This window comes from Rosa chinensis, chromosome 6, assembly GCF_002994745.2.
Source record: "Rosa chinensis cultivar Old Blush chromosome 6, RchiOBHm-V2, whole genome shotgun sequence".
NCBI lineage: Eukaryota > Viridiplantae > Streptophyta > Magnoliopsida > Rosales > Rosaceae > Rosa > Rosa chinensis.
Genome location: NC_037093.1, coordinates 19695935 through 19721782, shown reverse-complemented (window position 1 = coordinate 19721782; position 25848 = coordinate 19695935). Strand labels below are relative to the sequence as shown.

Below are 25848 nucleotides of genomic sequence, written 5' to 3'. Positions count from 1 at the left end.
ACGATATTCAACCTTCGTGGAAGATCGTGAAACAGAGGACTATTTCTTAACTGACCAAGATATTAAGTTGTTACCCAAGAAGACACAAAATCTAGTTGTAAAACGTCAGTCAATTGGGCAATCAGCCTAATCGTCATCAGAAAATGTAGTGAGGAGATTAAGACCCTTAGAGAAAGTAAGACCATGGTCAGGCATACCTTTAAGATAGGGAAGGATACGTTTGACAGCCACTAGATGTTGGGTTCTTGGACAATGCATATGCTGGCAGACTTAGTTGACGGCGTGAGCAATGTCTGGCTGGATCCAAGTAAGATATTGTAGGGCTCCAACCATGGAGCGATAGGTGGATGGATTAGATCACTAGAATGATTGTCAAGCTTTATAGGGCTTTCTGGAGAAAGGGAGGGCTTGGCATCAAGCATATGAAACTTGTCTACGAGATCATATGTATATTAATTTTTTTTGGCAAAGGAAGAGAGAATTGGGTGAGTGATGTACTTCCAGACCCAAGAAGTAGTACAGTGGACCTAAATCTTTAATGGCAAATTTTGAATTGAGTTGTTGAATGAGACATTGGCAATAACCAGATGAGTTATCAATGATGACTATGTCATCGACATGGACAAGGAGATATGTGATGTAGCTATCAATTTCGACAAAGAGAGAGTGATCAGCAGAGGAGGTGACAAATCCCAAAGATAAGAGAGATTGGAACATATCGTCATACCAAGCCCATTGGGCTTGTTTTAACCCATAGAGCGACTTGCAGAGTTGACAAACATGAGTGGGCATTTGTGGGTCAATGAGGCATGTTGGTTGGGCCATAAAGACAGTTTCAGTGAGTTAACCATGAAGAAAAGCATTTGATACATCTAACTAGGAAATGGGCCAGTTATATTGGACAACCAAGGAAAGGATGACACGAATGGTGGTAGGCTTTGAGACTGGGCTGAAAGTTTTGGAATAGTCAATGCCAACTTGTTTCTAGAAGCCCTTAACCACTAAACGGGCTTTATAACCATGAATAGAATCGCTAGTCTTATATTTGATCCTAAAGACTCATTTGCAGCCCATGACATTTTGAGTGGGATGAAAGGGCACCAAATGCCAAGTTTCGTTATTCCGGAGTGCCTGAATTTCATCTTCCATTGCAGCAACCCACTTTGGGTCTTTGGGAGCTTGGAGAGGTGGTGGGAAGTTTAGTGGCAGGAGAAGTGGCAAGAAGTGCACTATGGAATGAGTGCTTAGTATTGAGGGCTTCAAGTTTGTAAGTGTTATTTTTGGAACGTGTTTGCATGGGATGAGAATGTGTTTGCATGGGATGAGACAGAGGACCAGGTTTTTGGCGGGTTTGTCTTCGAATTTTTGGCAGTGGTGTGGGTTGGGTGACAGAACCCATCCTGAAATTTCACCTTGAAAACTGAGGTGGCCCTGCAGGGCCCATTTGTAAAGAAGATTTTGCCAAAAATTCAGCAGAACCTCCCCTAGAAGTAGACAACCCAAAACCTGTAAGAACAAATTTACACTTCTAACCATTCACCCTTAATCTCTTGAAGCCGCCCTACTCCCCAAAACACAATCCACATCCACATAAAAATCACTACCACAGTTCACTAAAATATTTGAATTTTAACATGATCCCAAGTACATAAACATCACTCCCAAAATATAACAATTGTCCCAATAGGTAATCAGAGCATTCTAGGAAAACAAACTGAATTACATTACAAGTAGGTTAAGCTAGTAACCTACACAAAATGGTAGCAGCGGAAGGATGCTATGCCTCAACTCCTAAATACGCCAAACTAGCAACACTGCAAATTGGGCATTTGAAACCAAATGGCCCATGGAAAAGTATTTGAAATAATTAGTAAGTGGACGAAAAATAATTAAATCAAAATAAATGAAATGAATAATTTAGTGCTTTCCCACTTCAAAAATGCTTTTAAAAACCAAGCATGCGATTCGCCATAGTAAAAGAAAAAGCTTTAAATCAACATTTATGAAAAACACGTTTATCGGACAGAGAAGCCAGCAATTCAAGGCTCACACATATATTTACCCAAGTGTACAACAATAGCTCAAGGAGTCCACAAACATACATGTATACATCATTACATAAATCTCCAAAAATGACAATCATTATCTAGGCCTCCAGTACATCCCGTCTCTCATGGAGCCACCTTTACTTCTACAGCCACTAGTACATCCCTCGCTCCTGGTATCTCCATTTGAAGACCCCTAGTTCATCCCCTCTGTCCTAGTATTTTCGACTCAACTATATAGCTACTAGTACATTCTCTGTTAGTGCTATACTCGTATGAGACCACCAATCCATCCCCTCTCTCCTAGTGGCTCAAACAACATATAATTACAATTCAACAAACAAACAAATATAACAAGTCAGACAATAACTAGCATCATCATAGTATCACTAAGAGCATAGTTCTCATAGTCAAACCAATTTTAGAATCCAACATACCATTCATTGGAGATAAATCATCGAAAGCTAAAAGTCAAACAAATGGTAAAGTGAAATCTTTTGTGAAAGTCAACATCCAATTAAATCACAATTAAGTCTCCAAAATCATCATCAAAAGAAAATCACGAGGTAAATAGAAATTAAATTCCGAATAGAATCATGTGCTCAAATTATAATCCAAAACCAAAATTATAATATAAGATCCAATATCATTTTCCAAAATGTCCAAGAAACCATTTTACAAATATTTAATTCCGAATCCTTAGAATCGCATGCATTTCAATTCAAAATAAATGTCTACTCACCGTATATATATAGCTAAATCCGTCAAGTGTGGGTATCATCGTCGAGCGATGGCTTTGCACGTCTTCCTGAACAAATGACAACTAGTAAACCACAATTTAAAATGCTCGACAATAAAAACAACTCGGAAACAAAACCCAACATAAATTAAATTCGTCAAAAATCAAATCACATCGGATTCAACCCAACCTCCTAGAGTTTCACCAACTTAATTATATTAACATCACGATTCAACGGTCGGATATCCTTGAATCACAACTCGAAAATTCAAAACTTCAAAAATCCCAATCGATATTAAACTTTCTCCGATTTTCCCAAACACACACCAACATGCTCCACAAGCTACAAGGAACGCAACTAGCCAATTTAGGAAGCCAGAATTGGCCCCCAAGAGCCACCAATAGTGGCGGCGCATGGGCCCCACACTCTGTGGGCTAACCCCCGAACCAGGTATCAACATCTATGCCAAAATGTTCCTTACAACATCCCCAACAAATTTCTCAACTAAAACATTAATTGATCAATTTTAAGTGTAATTAAAGACCAGAATTTACCTTGAAAGCATAAGGGGGATTTTGAAACCCTAGAATTTAAATTCTTCCGTTCGTGCTCCACACTTCAAATTGGACCAAGAGACTTTGAGGGATGGTTGTATGATCCAAGAGCTTAAAGACCCAATAAGAATTGTCGCTGGAAGTGATCAGAAACTCGAGTTCTGACCAAAACCCGAAAAAAAGCGACGCATCCATCTTCTTCTCTTTGATGCACCTTCCACGGTCCAAGCCAAGCCACCAAACTACCCTAGAATTGAAGAAAACAGCGAGAGCTTTCCAACGGTATCTGTGGCATCAAAATTCATTGCCGGACGGAGGAGAAATCACCGGAAGAAAATAAATGGGTCGGAGAGAGAGAGAGAGAGAGAGAGAGAGAGAGAGAGAGAAACTCGGGGGTAAGTTTCCAAAAATGGAAACTTATCACAGTAATCCTTTCATAGAAAACGTACCATGAACAGTAACTTTTACATTTTTTATCATAACTTTCACATATGAACTCTGATTTAAGTGTACCATATGTCCACGGACTTGGTTTAATGTCCTCTACAACTTTCGTAAAGAAAATTTTCTCAAAAACTAATCTGAACTAAAAGTCAACTTTTTGGTCTACTAAAAGTATCGAAACAAAGTAAAAAGTGAAAGTAGTTGTCGTTTACCGTCTAAATGACTAGTAAACCAGTAAATTGAGATATGAGACATAACATTGGGTGTTGGAACAATTAGGAGGAGGTGAAGGGGAAGACGACAGGGAAAGCAGTAGTGAGGCAGGAGGTAAAACGATGGGTAGTGGAGGAGGCAAAGGGAGAAGTGGAGGAAGTGAGGTTGAGAGAGTTGGTGTCGGGTCGAGTGGTGATGGGAGGCAGATTTGAAGTAAAAGTGATGCTCAACAAAGGCAACATGCCGAGAGATATAAATCCGTCTAGTTTTAGGGTCAAGGCACCTATACCTCTTATGGTAAAGATCATAGCCAATGAAAACACAAGGACAGCTGCGAGAGTCAAATTTATACTTGGAGTAAGGCTTGAGCCAAGGATAACATGTACTGCCATACACCCGCAAAAACTTGTAGTCTGGAAAGGTATGAAATTCCATTTAATAGAGATAGGAAATTTAAGGAAGAACATGGAAAACGATTAATAAGATAGAATGATGTTTGAACTACTTCAGCCTAATACTTGTAAGGCAATGAGGACTGCACAAACAATGTGGTGAGTTCAATGATATGGCGATGTTTTCTTTTGGCCATATTGTTTTGTTCTGGGGTGTGTGGACAAAAACATTGTTGTGCAATACCATTGTTAGCTAAAAATAGCTTGAAGGCGGCACTGGTGTATTCGCCACCATTGTCACACCAAAAAGTTTTGTCTTAGCATTGAATTGATTTTCAACAAGCAACCAAAATTGTTGAAATGCAAGAAAAACATCATATTCATGATGCAAAGGGAAGAGCCATGTGAAGCGAGACCAATCGTCAATAAAGATTACATAGAACTAAAATCTATTAACAGAAGAAACAAGGGCAAGACCCCAAACATCCAAGTGAACAAGTTGCAAAGGTCCTGAAGTAGTACAATAAGACTTGACAAAAAGCAACTTTGTTCTTTTCATTATTGACAACCTGAACATAAATTAGAAGAGCTAGTCCAAGAATTCAAAACACCCAACTGATGACGGGAAGTGAGACGACAAAGAGCTTGGGAAGAAGGATGCCCAAGGCGCTGGTGCCACAAGGATGAAGAGGCAGAACTCAGAAGGGCAGAAGGTGAAGTGGACTTTCGAAGATGAATTAGGTAGAGAGGATTTCTAGTAGGGCCGTGAAATAGAACCTTCACCGACTGAAGATCCTTGACAGTACAATCATAAGGAGTGAGAGTTAGTGCATAGTTGTTATCAGAAACATATGGATAAGCTGATAAAAGATTGTGAGAAATATTTGGAACATGGAGAATGTTGTTTAAAAGAAGGGTTAAATACTATTTACTCACTGAACTTTCAGGGAAAAAACAGTTCAGTCCCTGCCTTTTCAATTTCACACGTTTACTCCCTCATCTCTCAATTTTGAACCAATAGGTCCATTCCGTCAAAAAACTCTATAAAAATGTCTATTATACCCTCAGTTCATCTTTTTTCTTTTTCTTAATTTTTTTTAATCTTTTTTTTTTTCCTTTTTTGTTTACCTCTTCTTCTTCCACCTCTCTTCTCCTTCAACATCAAAATTTCTAAAGCGACCAAATCAATCCGAAACACAAAACCTCTCTTCATCTGCTCAATCAAAAAAAGGAAAAACAAAACAAAAGAGAAAAAAATCTTTTCAAAACAAAAAATTAATTAATTAAAAAATTTGAGGGTAGAATAGACATTTTTGGTCGGAGAATAACAAATTGGACCTATTGGTCCAAAATTGAGAGATGAGGGAGTAAACATGTGAAATTGAAAAGGCAGGGACTGAACTATTTTTTCCCTGAAAGTTCAGGGAGTAAACAGTATTTAACCCTTAAAACAAATTTGGAGTGAAAAGAAGGAACAAATACAATAAAAGAACCAGTATGACTGATAGACAAACCTTGGCCGCTAGTGATAGTGACATGATCTGGACCATTATATGGATCACTCAGATAGAGGTTGGAGAGGTCAGATGTTATGTGGTTGTTTGCACCATTATCAATGTACCAGAGTGACTAAGAGGGATCATTGTGATGAAACAGTGCATCAGAGAAGGTTGGTGTGAAGTTGGCTGCCGGCATAGCATATGAAGAACGGCGAATCAGAGCAGCTATGGCCGCCAAGTGAGCTGGAGGGACACGACTCTGCAGGTAGGCATGGTTCCACTTGTTTAAGCAATCCAAGGCTCTATGATTGGCCAAGCCATAGATTTGACAACGAGGGCGAGGACGGTTGGGGTTGGAGTTTTGTTGAAGAGATGGAGATAGGGATATTATGGGTTAGGAAGCAGAGGCGGGTTAGAGTTGGGGGAGGTGGTGCGAAACTGAGTAGAAGGACTAGGAAAGCGAGGTCGAGTAAAGGTATTTGGTCGAAAAAATTATGGTTTGGGTCTCATGGTGGGAGTCTAGGCCGGTTTGAGGAAGATAAAGCAAAGGCTTTGGCTGGTGGGAGTGGTTGAACTAAGTCATGTTGGGCTGTCTAGAGCTCTAGCTCAACCTCTTGACTCAATAAGTGGTCGTCCAGTTCATCAGTGGTAACTAATTCTGCTCGCACTTGGATTGAAGTGGTAAATGTTTCATATTCAAGAGGTGAGCCATAAAGGATATGAACAATAAGATCAGACTTGTTAAGTGGTTCGCTGGTTGTGGAAAGAGCATCAGAGATGGCTTTGATTGGCTGCAAGTATTCGCCAATGGAAAGAGAGCCCTTACAAATAGTCTAGATTTGACAGTGGAGCTAGAGGACATGGAAGCAGGTTAGTACAACAAGACACTGCTCTAGAGTGAGCCATAAGGAGCGGGTGGTAGTGGTGCCGAAGGTGTATGGAAGAATCGACTTGGACAACAAAGAAGCTGTAATCCAAATGCGACAAGTGCGATCTCGCTGCAACCAAGAAGTATAGGCAGGGTTGACAGTGGTGCCAATAAGAGGAGGTGGAGAAGGGTCAGATCAATTGACCAAGGTAAACATGCGATAATTTTGAAGCACAAGAGTGAGGATGTCTTTCCAAAAAAGATAATTATCTTTAGTAAGCTTGAGAGGATGAGACTAGCGACATGGTTAGGAGAAAGTTGAGAAGCTGTTTCTAGGGAGAAAAGGAGTAGGGAATTAGAAGAATTGGTATTAGAAGTGTTGGTCATGATGGGATGGATAGAGAGCCTTTAAACAGAGAGCTCTGATACCAAAAAGAAAAAATGAAGGCAAAAGAAATTTTGGGAACTTGTGATCAAGAATACTATATTGCATTCATGATTTTGTGTACATGATCTGCTATTTATATTACAATCAATGAAACTCTAGGAGAACTATCAGACAATAAGTTAATTGAAATGAGTGGTTTACAATTGTTATTGAATTGTATGGTTTAAGTATTGCCCTGCATTTGTGGAGTAAGACAAAGGCTGTTCTCTATGTTCTCTGTGAGATATAGACATGGGTTGTCTACTGTTGCTTGAAGTAAGTACATCAAATATATAATGTGCAAGGCAGCATGCTTGAAGTAAATCCAAATTGTCCTTCTAATGTGCAGGGCACGCATGCCTTTCTGTTGGTCGTGATATCTGTAATGCTGCTAATTGTGTGGTTATGTTGGTAATGAGACTTATTACTACTGCTACATAAAGCATATTTGAGCACATGACTAATCAGCATTTCATCCATTTTGAGTGCACCAAAGATTGTTATCAAGATCATATATGTTTGATAAGGGTTATGTTGTGGAAGAACTTGGTTTGTATTGAGGCAACAACCTTCATTTTTTTCAGTTCTGGTATCAATGTTGCATCAAGACCTGTACTCTGATTCTAGAGTAGAAGAATCCAAAGGAGCAGACCAAGATATTATGGGGCATGGATTCTCACATCCTCACATTCTTACACAGTTACACACTTTGTCAAAATGCTCTTCTCTGAAGTCAATTGTGGAATACATCACTCACCTATGGGTCAATTTCGATTTAGTACATGATTTTCAAGCTTTATTCAATGTCAAATTCAGATTAGGAAATTTTTTAAAATTTTTGGCATCTAACAAAATGCCTCGCACAATTCATTAGGCATTCCCCTCCATTTTTTTTTATTGTGTTCAAGGCTGGAGTCTCTTAGCTTTCTCATGGTCATGGAAAGGTTTATATGAAAATGCAAAAGTGCCTTTAGCTCATATGTTAGATGATGTTCAGGGTAAACGTACTTGATGCCTCAACACATTAAAGGGTTTAGAGGAGCTTTATGTTGAAGGATAAGATTGCTTTATAGGGTCCTTGACCCAAAGCAATAAAATTGGCCAAAATTATCCCACTTACCCCAACAACAAATTTTTATTCTCACTTACCCAGTTTAAAATAAAATGATTGGTTTTCCCTCTCTCTCTCCCCATCTCCCCTAGCTACACAGGATCATAAGCCCTACCAGGGCGGCCGGTAAAGGAATAGTGGTTGTTGATGAGTCAGAAATCGTTCTCGATCTCCTTGTCTCTCATTTCTCTCTCTTCCAATAGAATATCAAAGTCAGATCACTTTGTCATAGTTGTAAGTGATGGTTTGTATGACTTTTTAACCAATGACGAGGCAGTAAAGCTTGTCCATTCCTATCTCTTGAGCAATCCCTCTGGTGATCCATCCAAGTTTCTACTGGAGTAGCTTGTAGCGAAAGCAGCCAACTATGTAGGTAGACTTTTTAAGATATCATTATGTAGACTATGTTGTCATTCCATTCAAATCACCAACAGGTTGCTCCTTATATCCTATTGGGTGATTATTACACAAGAAGCATTTACAAGTAAGACCTTAATCTGATTAACCAAGACACAAACCAATGGATTTTGTTAATGGAGAAGGCTTTTATGTAATGATATTTAATGCTTACATTCATACGAGCTCTTGGTTTCAGTTCTCACTTTGTATGTTTGTCAAATTTTGCTTCCATGAAAGCTTTCGTACACAGAATTTGGTATTTTAAACTATTTCAAAAGTACATACCAGTAGAGAGGTTGGTCTTTAAGTATTATACTTCTATTGCACGACTTAGTATGGAAGAACTAATGAATGCATAGCTTTGAAGGGAATTCCATAGTCTAATTTGGTCTTGTTTTCTTTATAGAATCTGTTCTTCTTTTTTGGGTAAAATGGGGGCAGAAGGCCCTAAATAGGAAAAAAAAAAATCTTTTATTGGGGGGCAATTCATGTTTTGAATTGATGTAATCTCCTTCTTTTTTTCCCTAATCAAAGTTTTATTTGTCTAATTTTAGGGAGATTGGTTCTCATTCCGGCTACCGAAAGGTTTATTGGGGGAAATAAAGGTTTATTGGGGGGCAATAAACCTCTCTGACCCCCTATGAGATCTACGACCACCTCTTGTGAGGTTTTATAAACTTTTATAGCCCCCGAATAAAGGTCTATTAGGGGGCACTAAAGGTTTATTGGTGGCAATAAACCTCTCCGGTGATATATGAGGTCTCTGACGATCTCTTTAGGGACCTCCAGCTAGATTTTCATAGAAGTCCGATGAGCGGAGACTGGTGACCAGATTCTAGCGATCGGTGACCGGATTCCAGCAACATAGGATTCCTTGTACTCAAAGACTATATTTACTTGTACTTCCTATATATAGGGCTCCTATTATCAATAAAAGATACACAAATTCTTTCTACAATCTTCTTTGCATCCTTTATTCTTAAACACATTATCAGCACGAGCCCTAACCTTGAAATCAAAATTTCAAAATCCCAAGAAAAATTATCACTGTTAGTTGGCTTAGATAGCCTCGCTTGCACCCTTGCTAGCCTCGCTGCTGCCTGCAGCCCATTGTGCCCCTGTGCCTGTCCTAGCCCGTTCTAGCCTCGCTTGCCCATGCAACCTCCTGCCGCGCCCGCCTGCCCGCCTACGTCACTACCCTCGCCTCATGATAACCTCGCTTTAGCTCTCAGCCTCGTCTATGGGCTAGCCTTGCCTGCAAGCTACTAGGATTGAAACTGTCCCTCCCGCTTTAGGATCAATAACACGCCTACATTCCTAAAGGACTCCTACACGCCTGCATCAACACGCTCGTGTATCAAGACTTTCAAGCTTCAATAACAATTAAGTTTTACAATTAAAGTTCCCGCTTTTAAATTTAAATTTAAATTTATTTTCTTCAGGGACTTCCAAAATCCCTTCTTCTTCCTCCCACTTTTCTTAGACGTGGGATTTGATAAAAACGAAACTATAGAGGTTCGCACTAAGCTACGAACTAAGAGCATTCGTGAGCATCGAAATTTGACAACCATTCAAACATCATTGTTTCGGTCTAATCCAAATTTCTTGGAAAAACGATTTCTTCGAAACAAAGAGGCTCAGAAATCTTGAATTAGTTGTCGTGGAAGTATTTTACTCCTAAACTAATTCATTCTCCCTTTCCTTTTCAGGATGACGAATGACAATATGCAAAAGCTCGACTTTGCTAATCTGGATTCTTCTAGTACAGGATATCGTAGTTTGGTAACTGATGTCGAGAATTATCTCACTACCAAATGGATTTGGCCCACAATTCGAGAGCCAAATACAAACTTGTTATTTACGCCTTATACTGCTAAAGATGCTCAAGCCCTCATATTGATGAGATGACATATGGATAAGTCACTCTGATGGGAGTATATGTCAGTCAAGGACCCTAGGGCTTTAGGGGTTGTGCTTGAAGAGTGCTTTGGAAATATACAAGATACCCTCCTCCCTAACTTGAAGGTGAAGTGGAATGATTTACGCTTCACTGACTTCAAGACTATTTCTTGAAAATAATTCAGCGGCTCTACTCATCAAATTGATGATGGGATTTTGTAAAATAGAGAGCATAGAGCAAGAGCTAATTGAGAAAACCCTTTTAACCTTCCCTGTTTCAGCATTAATGGTAGCAAAGCAATACAGGCTTAAGTGCAATGTTGGAAGAATCACGAGGTTTCATCAACTAATTATTGCTATATCAATCGCTAAGAAACATGACAATATCCTTGTGAAGAACTATATTTTGAGGCTCATTGAAACTAAGAGCATTCACAAGGTGAATTATAGCAGCGTACCTTAAGGAGGGCGCAAGGAAAAGAACTCTAAAGATAAGGAACAACAAAATGGGCATGTGAGTCCATACAACCACCTTACAAAGGAAGGAAACCGCCAAAATGATGAGCGGACATGTAGCAACACTAGCCAGCATGAGAGAGGATGGTCCAGCGCCACTGATCATAGTGGTGGTGTTAATATCCTTGGGGGACGTCCACATGCTTAAAATGCACCTCAATTAAAGGGAGGCAATTACAATGAGGGATGCCATAAATGTGGATCTATTGAGCATTAGTTTAAGCAACGTAATGCGAGTGAAAAGTTAGCTGCACAATACAGAGCCTATAAAGACATGAGAGAGCATGAGGCTTATCTCGCAGCCGAAGGAGAAGATGGAGATGACAATGACGTCAATTCACTATTGCAGCTTCAAATCGGGTGAGGAAAACAATGTTGATGTCACAGATTTTGATTAATAGTCTTTATTTTCCAAGAATAAATGTAATGGCATTTTGCCTTAAACATTATCAATAAATGACAATAGTCATAATTCTTTCACATCAAGGCCCATCCAATTAATTGCAATGTCTAGGAAATGTTTGATATGAGAGAACGGTTTTACAAGTGAGCATAGCTCCACCAAAATCTCTCCTTATCTTACCCGGTTGCTACTAAATTGGAGTTACCGAAATGATTGAGTAACGACTATTTGTCTAAATTTGATTATCATTATTTTGGATTAGATTTTGATGTGAAAATATGATGTAATCGTTGGCTATTATTAATAAAGTGTCGATTCTTTTATTTCATGTCTTGGACATATCTTAATTCAAACTTTATTATTTTAAAGATATTAGATCCAACGGTTTCCATGTGGAAACACATAGTGAGAATGGACATAAGTTCCTTTTCATTACCTCTAATGATTATAGATGAAAATGAGTATTAGAGAAGCTTATGTGTCGCTTTAGTGGGTCATATGTAACTACTATTTGAATACTCCAACGACGTCATAAGAGATGAAATTTGGGACACCGACACATATAGGCTTTGACATGACCAGCAAGCTCTACAGTGGACGAGCCTACCATTGATCTGATCAGGATCCGTTGGCCAAAACACCGCTGACCAAGCTCTACTGACTAGGGCGGCGCTAATCAAGCATTGCTGATCTAATCAAGCTCCGCTGGCCAGAGCGCTGCTGATCTAATCAAGCTCCGCCAACCAGAGCTCTGCTACCGCTAGTAGCACGATTCTATGCAGCAACACCGCTAAAGCCAACCTAGCGGCACCCCCAACTCCAATTGTACACTCAGTCTCAGTGCCAAACACACACCCAGGCTCCATCTTTGCTTCATCTTGATGCGTTCAGTGTTCAGTTGCAACTAAACGCAACTCAAGCCCCCATCTCGACAATCACACATTGGTTGCAACTTATGATCGAATTGAATGAGCAATTTGGGCATTACTTAATCATCAATCCTTAGTTTTTGAATCAATTTCAGACCAACCTAGTGGGTATCTGATCATCAACCTCAGTTCGATCATCTCTCTCCCCCCGCTGAATGTCAGCCACCTCCATCGCATACCTAGCTTGCTCATCATCTACTCTGGGCACCCCTGTACCTTCTCTGAGCACCCAGCTTGTCCCTCCTAAGAATCAAGCAATCTGCTCCGAGCATTTGATAGTACTCCAAAGTGTCTAGCTGAGAAGAAGATAAGTTTTTCAAACTTTCAATTGCTGCGGTGAAAGGCCAGGATTCATATCTCTATGATTATCGTTCATTAACAATAGAATATGGATAAGCATGCTTGCAGTATCACTCACTCGAACATATTTGAATGATTTATGACTGTGTGAGTGGCTACTCTCCCATAGTGCAGCTCAGACTTGATGTTAGATATATTGACACATACGCATGTTTATTGCACATAATTCATAGTTTAGTGTGGACAAACGATATTTGTCAAGATAATAGTATACTATATGCCATCATTCAGTTCACTTATTCATATGCCAAGTGTTGGATATACATGCTAGCTCTTACCATATCTTACATTTGGTATTAATCTATTGGCCGCATGCTTTATCTTTACTTAGATCATTTGCACACAAGCATGTTTTGGTGAGGCTAGCTGTCAGCACTAATTTCATACATCTAAGCTTTTGTATCTTATAAGGCACTAGCAAAATGATGGATCAGTTAACCCATTTAAGCATGCCACCATCACACCTCTATTACCTTTGGGATAACTCAATTAATGCATTACTTCGGAGCTAACGCTTCACATGTTACCTCGTGAAAAATACATTCAAACTGTGCACATATAACATGCTCATCCTTGATCTTTTTGGTATTACAATTGCAACAGATTTTCATCTAAACCCACTATAGTCATTCTAGACCAATGTTTATCTTATGCAAAATGATTAGGTGCACACAACTCTATGTATATGCTCCAGCGTCTAGTATATACATAGTGGCTTATTGAACATGCCTCTTTAACATTTCATGGCCACTTTGAAATTCACATTAGAGGCACACAATCAAATATGTCATTTGTTCTCAACTACAACATTACTTTGCTTCAAATTTTATCAAAGTACATACATAAGCTATTAGTGTTGATTTTACATACTCATGTGCTAATCACCTATTTTCGTTTCAAGGAGACATAATGACTGATCACCTTTCCATTTAGCAAAACAATCATCCTTCTATTAAGGTGCTTTGCCGGAGCAATGGAGAGTCATGCTTGGAAAACTCCAACATGATTTGGGTACTTATACAAATTCTAACTCCAACTCACTCCAAATCGGCATAAAACAAGTAACTATATTTTATCTTTTACACTCTTTCAATTAGAGCCATTGCCATGCCTTTACATGCTTTTACTACTTTTAAAAGCATGCCTACAACATTTCGTAGATTTGGCAACACTTTCTAGGCCTCACGTGCTAGATATGCCATGCTTTTAAATATTGATCTCAATGATCCTTAAGCATGTTAACAAAATGCTATTAGCAACTTCATTACAAGTACATGCTATACATATATGTCATGCTTCTATTTAATTGCAACTCAATTAAATAAACATGTGACGCTTAATTAAACAAATTGTGCCATGTTTATTTGTTATTCATACAATTAGCACACTTTACATGTACTCTATATGTAAATATATTGGCTAGCCTCCGTGCACCATATTTTGTCAAACGTACTCTCCCCACGGGAAAGAGACCTAAACAGGTCTAAGACTCCACGACCAACAGCCAAGTGGTAAGGCAACGCCTCATAATGACAAATTACTGCTACCTGGCATTGCAGTCAAGCTTTTCTCCTCTGGGAAAGAGTAAAGGGACCTGTTAACACAGCCCACGGTTGCCACTGATCCAGTAATTAACCCCTGATGCTTGGGTATCGAAGATTAGGTTCGCTACCTAACGCCCACTGCTTATACGCAGCTTCCCTCATCAAATAATTTTTCGACCATACGGAGGTTTATAGCCAGGAGTGGGCGACTCCTTGGAGAGCCTAGCAAGGGTCCACCCGAAAGGGCTTAAGTGTTTGCTCCGACAAATTCTAGATTGACGACACACTTGCAGTAATTATGCTCTTTATAAGGCACAAAGCTACGCTTTGGTATCAACCCCGCAAGAAAACCCTAATTGACTAGGGACTTTGGGGACTTGTACAAACAGCCCAACATAATTAGTGATGGTTACATTCATCCCTCATGGCATCACCTTCGAGCTACCTATTTACGCCTCATGGCATCCCTGAGCTTCGCACTCATACCTTCCCGGCACCCCCGAGAAACACGCTCACTCCTTCAAGGCACCCCTGAGCTCCCCACTCACGCCATCACGACACCCCCGAGCACCACGCTAACTCCTTCAAAGCACCCCCGAGCTCCCCGTTCACGCCTTCACGACACCCCCAAGCTCCCCCCTCAAGCCTTCCCGGTGCCCCCGAGCTCCCACCTCACGCTTTCATGACACCCCGAGCTCCCCGCTCACACCTTCACTGCACCCCTGAGCTCCCCGTTCAAGCCTTCCCGGCACCCCCGAGCTCCCCTTTCAAGCCTTCCCGACACCCCCGAGCTCCCCGCTCACGCCTTCACCATACCCCCGAGTTTCCCGCTCACGCCTTCCCGGCACCCCCTAGCTCCCCGCTCACCCCTTCCCGGCACCCCCGAGCTTTCACGCTCTTGCCTTCCGGCATTCCCAAGATTTACACTCACATCCCCTTGACATAATACACATTAATGGAACATTGAATTCTTCTACCATTTGTCATTTGCCACAAATCGAATTCTTTTTACGTTCCATTAATACGAGCGAAAAACCAAACAAACACAAGCGTTGCCGTAGTCACCGTTCATGAGTTACAAACTCTTGCCTTCATGCCACTCATGAAACTTACACCTCACGAGCGTAACCTCGTCAAACTCGACCTCGTTCATTTTCTTGTGCACATCACGCATTTATCATATGCAATCTGTATGCTCACGTAACCATATGCGTTCTAGAGTCTATACATCATAATCGATCATACTCGGCGCCATTCTCATGTATACATCAATATGTATCATGCACCTCGTACATTCATATATGCTAATGCATATCAATGCAACTCACATACGTTGCCCAATACAACAAGCATTCTACATATGCGAGCTTTTGTCTTTGTTGTGCAGGTTAACGAGTCCCTTCTTGCTTACGGAGTTCGAGGACTTGTAAGGGCTAGGCACCTCTCGGACGTCACTTAAGCTTGATGACATCATGTTTATAACTCCTCAACCAATAAGCTCCTCTTACTTGGGGACTTCGGAGACTTGTACATACCTCCAATAATATGAAGGATTTACTACATCACCAAGCATAATAACACCCTCTTCGTGGGCCCATAAGTCATGGTGGGGCCCAACCACGACATGCATACCGGAGCCCGACATACAACCTACCCCATGGTAGTCGGAAGTGGCCAAGACCTCGCCGGGAAGCAACCTTCCCAGCCTTGCCAAGTTACTTTCACAACATGTTTTCTAAGACTAGAATAGTGGTTTTGCATCCCACATTGAAAAAAATGTAAAGGAGAGGGGTTCCCTTACCTATAAAAGCGACCCCTCCTCCCACTTAAACATTCATCCCATTACAACACTTGTAATCTTATTGGGCCGTAAGGCCCAATACACTAGTTAAAGATTTCAAGTGGACGCTTAGCGAGAGACGAATCACTATACATATCGTGTCACATTCTCTCTCTTTCTCTCTCTCTCTCTCTCTCTAAAGAAAACTAGAGCCATAAGTTCTAACATTAACGTGCAATTTATGAATGTGATCATTCCTTATCTTTATGGGGATCTAAATACGAAAATATACATGAAGGTCCCGCCTGATGGATTTTATTTAGCCAAATCAAGTGGCTCTAGACCACGGAGCGCGTTTTCCATGAGGATGCAACGTTCACTAAGTGACTACTTGATTAGGAAGAGATATGATGAACTATATATGCCCACGCGTTTCCATGACAAGTTTTGGATTTGCAATTTTTGCGGTTTATGTTGATGAACATAATTGGAACCCTTGATGAGTGAAGGGAAATCATTGTACACCTGAAATCCGAGTTTGAGATTAAGGACCTTGGGAGAACACTGTTTTGTCTAGATTTAGAACTTGAATACTGTGTCAATGGATGCTTAGGCATTTTGATAAAGTCAAGCATTTAAGCACTTTCATGGTCGTCTGTAGTCTTGACCCTAAGAGGGATCCGTTTCGTCTCAGGATGATGATGAAGACGTGTTAATAGCAGAAGTGCTTACTTGAGTACAATAGGTGCATTGTTGTACTTAGCACAATACAAGACCAGACACCTCATTTGTTTTGAACTTGTTGGCTAAATGTAGCCCTACACCAACGTGACGCCATTGGACTGATGTAAAGACAATCTTTCAATATTTAAAGATATGGGTTTGTTCTATCCTTACATAGAGAAAAGAAAAGATGAAAGAATGGAATCAGACTCCATTGGCTTGAAGGCTGTCTCCGCCACCGCCGCCGCCTCCACCAAGGGTGGCTGGCGTCCTCCCTCTCTCCTTCACAATGATGGTGATGTTTTTGATGGGTTTTGCTAATGCAGGATACCTCTCTGACCCTCACAAAGGTCGTTCCCAAATTATTTATGTCTTTACCATGGGAAGCACCGCTATATCTTGGAGGTCTACAAAACAAATCATTGTCGCTACTTCTTCAAATCATGCAGAGATTATTGCTCTCCATGAAGTAGTTCGTGAATGCATATGGTTACGGTCCATAGTTGCACACATTCGAAGAACTTGTGGTTTAAAGTCTACCACAGATAAACCTACGTGCATTTATGAGGATAATATCTTGTATTGAACAAATGAAGCAAGGTTTCATCAAGGGTGACAACACCAAGCATATATCACCTAAGTTCTTTTACAATCAGCAACAACAAACACTTCTAAACACTGAAGTGAATCAAATCAGATCTAAGGATAATGTGGCGGACTTATTTACAATGTCGTTACCTAAATCCACTTTCGAGAAACATGTGAAGAGTATTGAAATGAGGAAATTATCCGAACTCCCACGATTGTAGCAATTAGGGGGAGATCTCGACATCAAAGGGAGGTATGATGTCTACATGTTTAATCTCGAAGAGTGAAGGGCATGTTGTACTCTTTTTCTCCTCCTCAAGGTTGTTTTTGTCCCACAGGGTTTTTATTACTAGAGCAAGGTTTTTAATGAAGCAATGTTTGAAGCGTCATGGTGTCATGATAACATCATGTTTGGACGGCACAAGGGGGAGTGTTGAAGGATATTCGTGCGTTCCTTACCAAACTATGATTAATTTATATTATTGTAATATGAGAGAATGTTTTAGATTTCTAGTTCTAATTACAATAGGATTCCTTGTACTCAAAGACTCTGTACTTGCACTCCCTATATATAGGGCTCCTATTATCAATGAAAGATACACTAATTCTCTCTATAATCTCCTTTGCATCCTTTATTCTTAAACACTTCCCATATCATTAAAGTGGTAGACAACCTTCGTGCAGTAGTATAACAATCTAAGAATAATATATTCAGAGGATAAATTAATGTATCCAAGAAAGTACGAATCAACCGTCAATTTGAGCTTCTTTGTGCCACTATGCATGTAATTTTTGACTTGCTGTTGAAAGTGATCGAGGGTGGGATTGCAATGATTTGCAAACGTAGGTCTAGAAGTGAGGAAGTTTGGCATCCATATGGTAATAAGGAATGTGGATATAGCTATTTGAACAGAAATCGAAGGAGAGCAACTATAGCATTTCTGAAGAAGAGAATACAGAACTTTCTGATTGTTAGAACCAATCAGTATATACAAACAGTAACCGTATATATATATATATATATATATATATATATATAATCTAAATCACAAATTGAATATATAATAATAATAATCAATTGAAATCAAATAACTTTAATTCGAAATTGAATCACTAACTTGATCAGATAGAGGCCTGCAATGCAGTGACCTAAGACAAAAATTCGCCCCTACTTGTGCTGTAGTTTCAGACGTCTATCTAGAGGATACAACTATCTGGTACAAGTTCTTGCACAAGAACTTGACCCTGACGAATTCTACTTTATGTTTCTCAGAATAACTTTTTGGGGAAAGGAAGAAGAAGATCGATCGATGGATAATGACGACCGAAGGTCGTCCTTATATAAAAGCCAAGATGAACAGTTGCGTCGGCAGTTGTTTGACGTTGTTTGATTCCATCTATTGCAACTGTTAGATTTTATCCGAAAATTGAACAGTTAAGCAAAAAATAAAATCAGATTTAGTCAAACCGAGCCCAAGAGCCCCAAGGCCCAAGGCCCATCTTTGACTTATATATATTTGCATAATCCAATGGGAAACCCACTAGAAAAGCCCACAAACCCACTTCTATACATGTCATCCATTTACTTCTTTACATGGGAAGCTCCCTATAAAGGCCATTAGCCTTTAACACTTCTTCCATGTGGGACTAAAGTCCCACAAGTTCCAACAATACCCCACATTTTCGATTCAAACCCTAACAATACCCCACATTTGAATAGAAAATAAGAGATCGAAGTAGGAACGCATCGTTATTTCGGAGAACTTTGATAGGATATGCATCGGAAAATGTGTCTTTTGGACTGGAACCTTTCATAGTGAATACTTATCGGATTTACTTTGTGAAGTAGTGAACTCAAGTCTTGAACTATTCACGTTTTGTAGTAAACCGAGACAACAAGTATCAGACATATCATATCTAGACATAGTCCAAATTCTTACGGTTGTGTTCATTTTGGTCCTGAACAACTCCTTACTTCGTGAGAGTTTTAGAGAACTTAGCCATGTTGGTTCTCATAGATGCGACCCCACATCAATCTCATATAGGTAATGCCAATTAAGAATAGTCCGTACTATCCCACTTAAAAGCTATTAGCATTATTAAGAATATATATTAATATTCATCCCTCAATCGTCAACGGAAAACACACTTTGTTTTATCTTAGGAATGAGCATATATGTGTGTGTTAAATATCTTGAGTCTTCCCCAACTAGTTTGCCTATTGAACCTAGACCATGGGATCTCCAATGTTGCTAGGTTAGGTTTCCGCCAAGTATTGACTCATTGTATTGGCTTTAAGCCCATTCCCCTCGATATAAATAGGACTTGCTCTCTATTAAGGCCTTTAGTCAAAGGATCCGCTATATTCTCCTTTGATTTTACATAGTCAATGGAAATAATTCCATTCTTGAGCAAGTCTCTAATTGTTTTGTGACGTCGCCTTATATGCCTCGATTTGCCATTGTAGATTTGGTTCTTTGCTCTTGTAAGAGCAGCCATGCTATCACAATGTATGCAAATGGCCGTAACAGGCTTTGGCCACAATGGAATACCTTGTAGGAAATTTTTGAGCCATTCCGCTTCTTCGGCGGCTTTGTCTAAGGCTACAAATTCTGCTTCCATAGTTGAGCGTGTATTCACAGTTTGTTTTGATGATTTCCAAGATACGGCTGCACCTCCAAGTGTAAATACGTATCCACTTGTGGACTTACTTTCCGAATTATTGGAAATTCAATTTGCATCACAATACCCTTCTATTACGGGAGGATATTTGGTATAATGTAACCCATAGTCTATTGTATGCTTTAGATATCGTAAGACTCTTACTAAGGCAATCCAATGTTCTTTTCCCGGATTGCTTGAGTATCTACTAAGTCGACTTACACTATATGCCAAATCTGGTCTTGTACAATTCATTATGTACATTAAACTTCCAAGAACTTGTGTATACTCCAATTGAGACACACTATCACCTTGATTTTTCTTAAGATGACTAGAGGGATCAAATGGAGTAACCACCGGTCTATCATCATAGTGTCCAAATTTTCTAAGGACTGTTTCTACATAATGAGATTGAGTAAGTATGTAACCATCCGAATTCCGTTGAATTCGAATACCAAGAATCACGTCCGCAATTCCCATATCTTTCATATCAAATGAGGAATGCAACATTTTCTTTGTTTGATTTATTACATCCTTACTCGTTCCCATAATGAGCATGTCGTCCACATATAAACATACAATGACACAGGCTTTTCTACATACTTTGACATAGACACATTTGTCACATTCATTTATTTTGAACCCATTTGATAATAGTGTATTATCAAATTTCTCATGCCATTGCTTGGGAGCTTGTTTAAGTCCGTATAGAGACTTAACTAATTTACAAACTTTATTTTCTTGACCTTTAACAATAAACCCTTCAGGTTGTTCCATGTAGATTTCTTCATCTAGTTCGCCATTTAGAAATGCGGTTTTCACATCCATTTGGTGTATGTCCATATTGTGTACAGCCGCTATAGCAATTAGAGTTCGTATGGACGTAATTCTTGTCACCGGCGAATAAGTGTCGAAAAAATCTACACCTTCTTTTTGACGATACCCTTTAGCTACTATACGAGCTTTATATTTTTCTATGGTACCATCAGGTCTCATCTTTCTTTTAAAAATCCATTTATGGCCTATTGGTTTATGCCCAGGAGGCAAATCAACCAATGTCCAAGTATTATTTTGTATAATGGATTCCACTTCATTTTGAATAGCCTCTTTCCAATAAGGTGCTTCCGAGGATTCCATGGCAGCCTTATATGTTTGAGGTTCTCCTTCAAGATTAAAGGTCATAAATTCGGGTCCAAACTCTTTAGCAATCTTTCCACGTTTACTTCTCCTTGGTTCTAGAATTTCTTTTTGAACAGTAGAACTATCATTTTCCCCAATTTCAGTACTTTTGTTTAACTCACTTTGAGGCAGCGTATTATCTTCATACGTTCTTTTCCTTGGATTTGTTCTATCCTTGTAAGGAAAATTGTCTTCAAAAAATTCTGCTTCAGCAGATTCTATGATTGTGTTTATGCTTATATCAGCAATATCGGATTTGTAAACCAAAAATCTATAGGCAGCACTATTATTGGCATGGCCAATATATATGCAATCTATTGTTTTTTGTCCAAGTTTAGTTCTCTTTGGAAAGGGAACTTGAACTTTAGCAAGACAACCCCACACTTTCATAGTTTTATAAGTAGGCAATCTTCCTTTCCATAGTTCATAAGGAGATTGATCACTTAGTTTATGAGGAATCCTATTTAATATCATATTTGCAGTAAGCAAAGCCTCTCCCCACAGATTATGTGGTGCTCCCGAACTAATTAACATTGAATTTATCATATTCTTCAAGGTTCTATTCTTTCGTTCGGCTACTCCATTTTGTTGCGGAGTATATGGAGCTGTAGTTTGATGCACAATGCCATGAGAGGAACAAAATTCTGCAAAGTCTTTGGATTCATATTCTCCACCTCTATCAGATCTTAGAATTTTTATTCTTTTCCCAAGTTGATTTTCAACTTCAGCTTTATATGTTTTGAACATATTTAAAGCCTCATCTTTGCTATGTATCAAATATACATAACAATATTTACTGCAATCATCTATGAATGATATATAATAATTCTTTCCCCCACGAGTTGGAGTTGATTTAAAATCACACAAATCACTATGGATTAAACCAAGAACTTCATTGGATTTCTCTACAGATTTGTGAGAGTGACCTGCATATTTTGATTCAATGCAGATTTCACACTTAGTCATTTTATTCATTGAACACTTTGGCAGCATGCCTAAATTTAACATTCTTTGTAAAGAACGAAAATTAACATGGCCTAATCTAGAATGCCATAAGGAAGAGGACTCAACCATGTACATAGAAGCAGCACTAGTGCCTGCATTATTATTATTAATAGCTGCAGCCATAGTAGGTACAACATTAAGTTTAAAGAGCCCTTCACTAAGGTAACCCTTTCCTACATACACCCCACCCATGGTGAGTACAAATTTGTCAGATTCGAACACTAGTTTGAATCCCTTGTTACTTAGAACAGGACCAGACACTAGGTTCTTACATATTTCAGGTACATGAAGTACATTAGTAAGTACAAGTTCTTTTCCAGAAGTGAATTTCAGAATCACCTTCCCTTTTCCTTCAACTTTGGCAGTTGTGGCATTCCCCATGAACAAAGGTTCTTCTTCCTTGATTGGCTGGTATGAAGTGAATATCTCCCTTGCAGAGCATACGTGCATTGAAGCACTAGTATCATGATAAGAGCATATTTATGCGATATTAATACCGTTAATCTCCATACTTTCTTTGTTAGTTTAGTGTATTTTCTAGTTATTTACTTTGTTTATTTGTTTTATAGCTGTCTTGGAGTAAAGAAGAAGAAAAGAAGTAAAAGAGGGATTGAAAAGCAAAATCGGGAAATCTGCCTGTGCAGATCAGTTAAATTCGACAGAGCACTGAGACCAGCTCAGAACGATCCAGAGAATGATCTTTATATTGGTGGAAAGCCTTGGATGTCTAGTTTCCAAATCTTTTTACGGCTCATCAATATCGTTTTTCTAAAGGAAGTTATGGCCGATTTAGTACAAGAAGGTCAGGCCGCACGTGAATCTGAGGTTGGACGGGAATTTATGTTTTGAGGCCCAAATCACACCAAGAAGCCCGAGGACGAGTTTCTGCTTCATATTCCGACTTATGATGGACAAATGGTATGATGTGAATGGTTGGAATGAGTCATCAAGCTCAAACGCCAATAGGAAAACTCCACCTAAGCACGTGAACCCTAAATTCTTTTAGGTTTTGGATTTCCTAACCTCTAAGCATATAAAAGGGATCAATCTGCAGCAGCTCTGGCTTTTCTTCTTCCTCCCCTTCTTTAGTTAGTTTTATTTCTTCTATGTTTAGATAGTTTTTATTAGTTAGGGGGCTGCTTGAAGCCCCTAGACATGAACTACAAGATGATTTGATTTTTGATGTTATTTTCTGTTAATCCAAGATGAGACTTTTGTTTACTACTTTCCATTGATGAATTCTTGCTTGTATGCTTTGAGTGCACGCTTAGTATGCATGTTAGGCTTCTAATGCTTTGATTGTTTGATGCCTGTGTCAATAGTTGGACTCCTCAAACCTTCTAGAGAAGCAATTGTTAGTTTTCACTATCAAGTAAACTAAGTCCTAGGTTTAGCAAGGCGCTAAGTTTATTGCGATGCCTAGTGATGTCTCAAACTCTTTTAGACCTTAATGATCTCTGCATGTTTAATCTAATAAGCGTACCTTTAGGTTGCATTGTTAGGGAATAGTCTAGGTGTAGAGCACTTCCTGCCTAGCGTACGAAGTAAGAAAGGGTAATAGGTTGTGTTGAAGCGTACCGAGCCAACCTGAGCATCTTCATCTAGATTAATTGAATTAGGATTGAACAAATTGTCTTGTGTGTGATTGTCGGGGGTGGATGCATCTTCCCTAGCTAGCTTTATTCTCTTGATATCAACCAATCTCAAATCTGTTTCAGTTTCGTTTTTCTTTCTGTTCTCTGTCTTTATGTATTTTATTTTTATAGTAAACGATATCCAAAAATCACCAAATTTTGTGTGCTGGACTCCCTGTGTGTCTAGTACATCCCTGTAAATTTTCGTAATTTTCTGAGTAGTTTAAATTAGGTTTTTAATTAGATTTTCGACTGCTGTTCGCTAGGAACAGTGGTCACTTTTGTGACATTGTTTTGAGTAGTTATAACCTTAGTCCTCTGCGGGAAAGACCCTTGTTTACCCTTGCTATAATTGACAATCTTAAGTGTGAATAAGGAAAATCAATAGCTTATAAATTTAGCTATCATATCAATCCACCAATCAGTTGTATTAGTTACCAGATTTGCTGCAGAAACCACTCCAATGAATTGATTTTCATTTCCAGCAAGGTTTGCTTGGTTGTTGGAATTTCCAGAACCACCACCTCCTTGATCTTTCTTGAAGTGACATTCTTTTGCTCTATGCCCTGGTTTGCCACAAACCCAACATCCACCAGTTTGTGGTTTTTTGAAAACTTTGGTCTTTTGTGGGGCGAGTGACTTCTTGGCAGCAGCAAGACTTGGTTTGGCAGCAACATTCTTGCCTTTGTTTTTCTGAAACTTGGCCTTTGATGGACTTCCTCCAATCATGTTTGCGTTTGGCTCCATAGAAGTAGCATTAGCCCTTTCATTCTTCCGGTGATCCTCTTCAACACGAAGTTTCAGAACCAATTGCTCAAAATTCATGTCCTCAGTTAGATGTTTCAGATATACTTTGAAATCTTTCCATGAAGGAGGTAACTTTTCAATAACAGAACCAACAAGAAAATTCGAGTTCAGTCCCATACCTTCTTCATCTAACTCATGAACAATGACTTGAAGTTCCTCCACTTGCTTGACAACAGACTTGGTATCGACCATCTTGTAATTCAGAAACTTGCCAATGACAAACTTCTTTGAACAAGCAACTTCAGTCTTGTATTTGTTGTCCAACGACTCCCATAATTCCTTTGTTGTTTTGAATGATGAGTAAATATCATACAAGGAATCGTCTAAGGCATTGAGGATATAATTCCTGCACAGAAACTCATTGCTCGCCCAGGCAACAATGGCCTTCTGATTTTCGGCCTTTTGAGCATCAGTTGGAACATTCTCTCCATCTCCTTCGGGAAGATCCTTTGGAGCCTCGGTTGTGAGAACATCTGCCACATGAAGAGTTGTCAAATAGAACAACATCTTGTGTTGCCAACGTTTGAAATCCGAACCCTTGAATTTCTCAGGTTTCTCCACATGATTCTTCGTAGTAGATACCGATTGATCCATTGGAATTTCTGTCTTAGATTGTTAGAACCAATCAGTATATACGAACAGTAACCGTATATATATATATATATATATATATAATCTAAATCACAAATTGAATATATAATAATAATAATCAATTGAAATCAAATAACTTTAATTCGAAATTGAATCACTAACTTGATCAGATAGAGGCCTGCAATGCAGTGACCTAAGACAGAAATTCGCCCCTACTTGTGCTGTAGTTTCAGACGTCTATCTAGAGGATACAACTATCTGGTACAAGTTCTTGCACAAGAACTTGACCCTGACGAATTCTACTTTATGTTTCTCAGAATAACTTTTTGGGGAAAGGAAGAAGAAGATCGATCGATGGATAATGACGACCGAAGGTCGTCCTTATATAAAAGCCAAGATGAACAGTTGCGTCGGCAGTTGTTTGATTCCATCTATTGCAACTGTTAGATTTTATCAGAAAATTGAACAGTTAAGCAAAAAATAAAATCAGATTTAGTCAATCCGAGCCCAAGAGTACCAAGGCCTATCTTTGACTTA

At 39.2% G+C, this 25848-nt stretch overlaps 1 protein-coding gene across 1 annotated transcript; it reads right to left on the bottom strand.

Moving 5' to 3' along the window:
• Window positions 1-12587: 12587 nt before the first annotated feature.
• On the bottom strand, window positions 12588-25725 carry LOC121050208. The gene is made up of 3 exons (XM_040509650.1): window positions 25474-25725; window positions 24352-25322; window positions 12588-12735 (listed from the first exon to the last, which is right to left on the bottom strand). Exons 2-3 carry the CDS (start codon window positions 25312-25314, stop codon window positions 12631-12633), a joined length of 1068 nt encoding a protein of 355 aa, XP_040365584.1. The 5' UTR covers window positions 25315-25322; window positions 25474-25725; the 3' UTR covers window positions 12588-12630.
• Window positions 25726-25848: the final 123 nt, after the last annotated feature.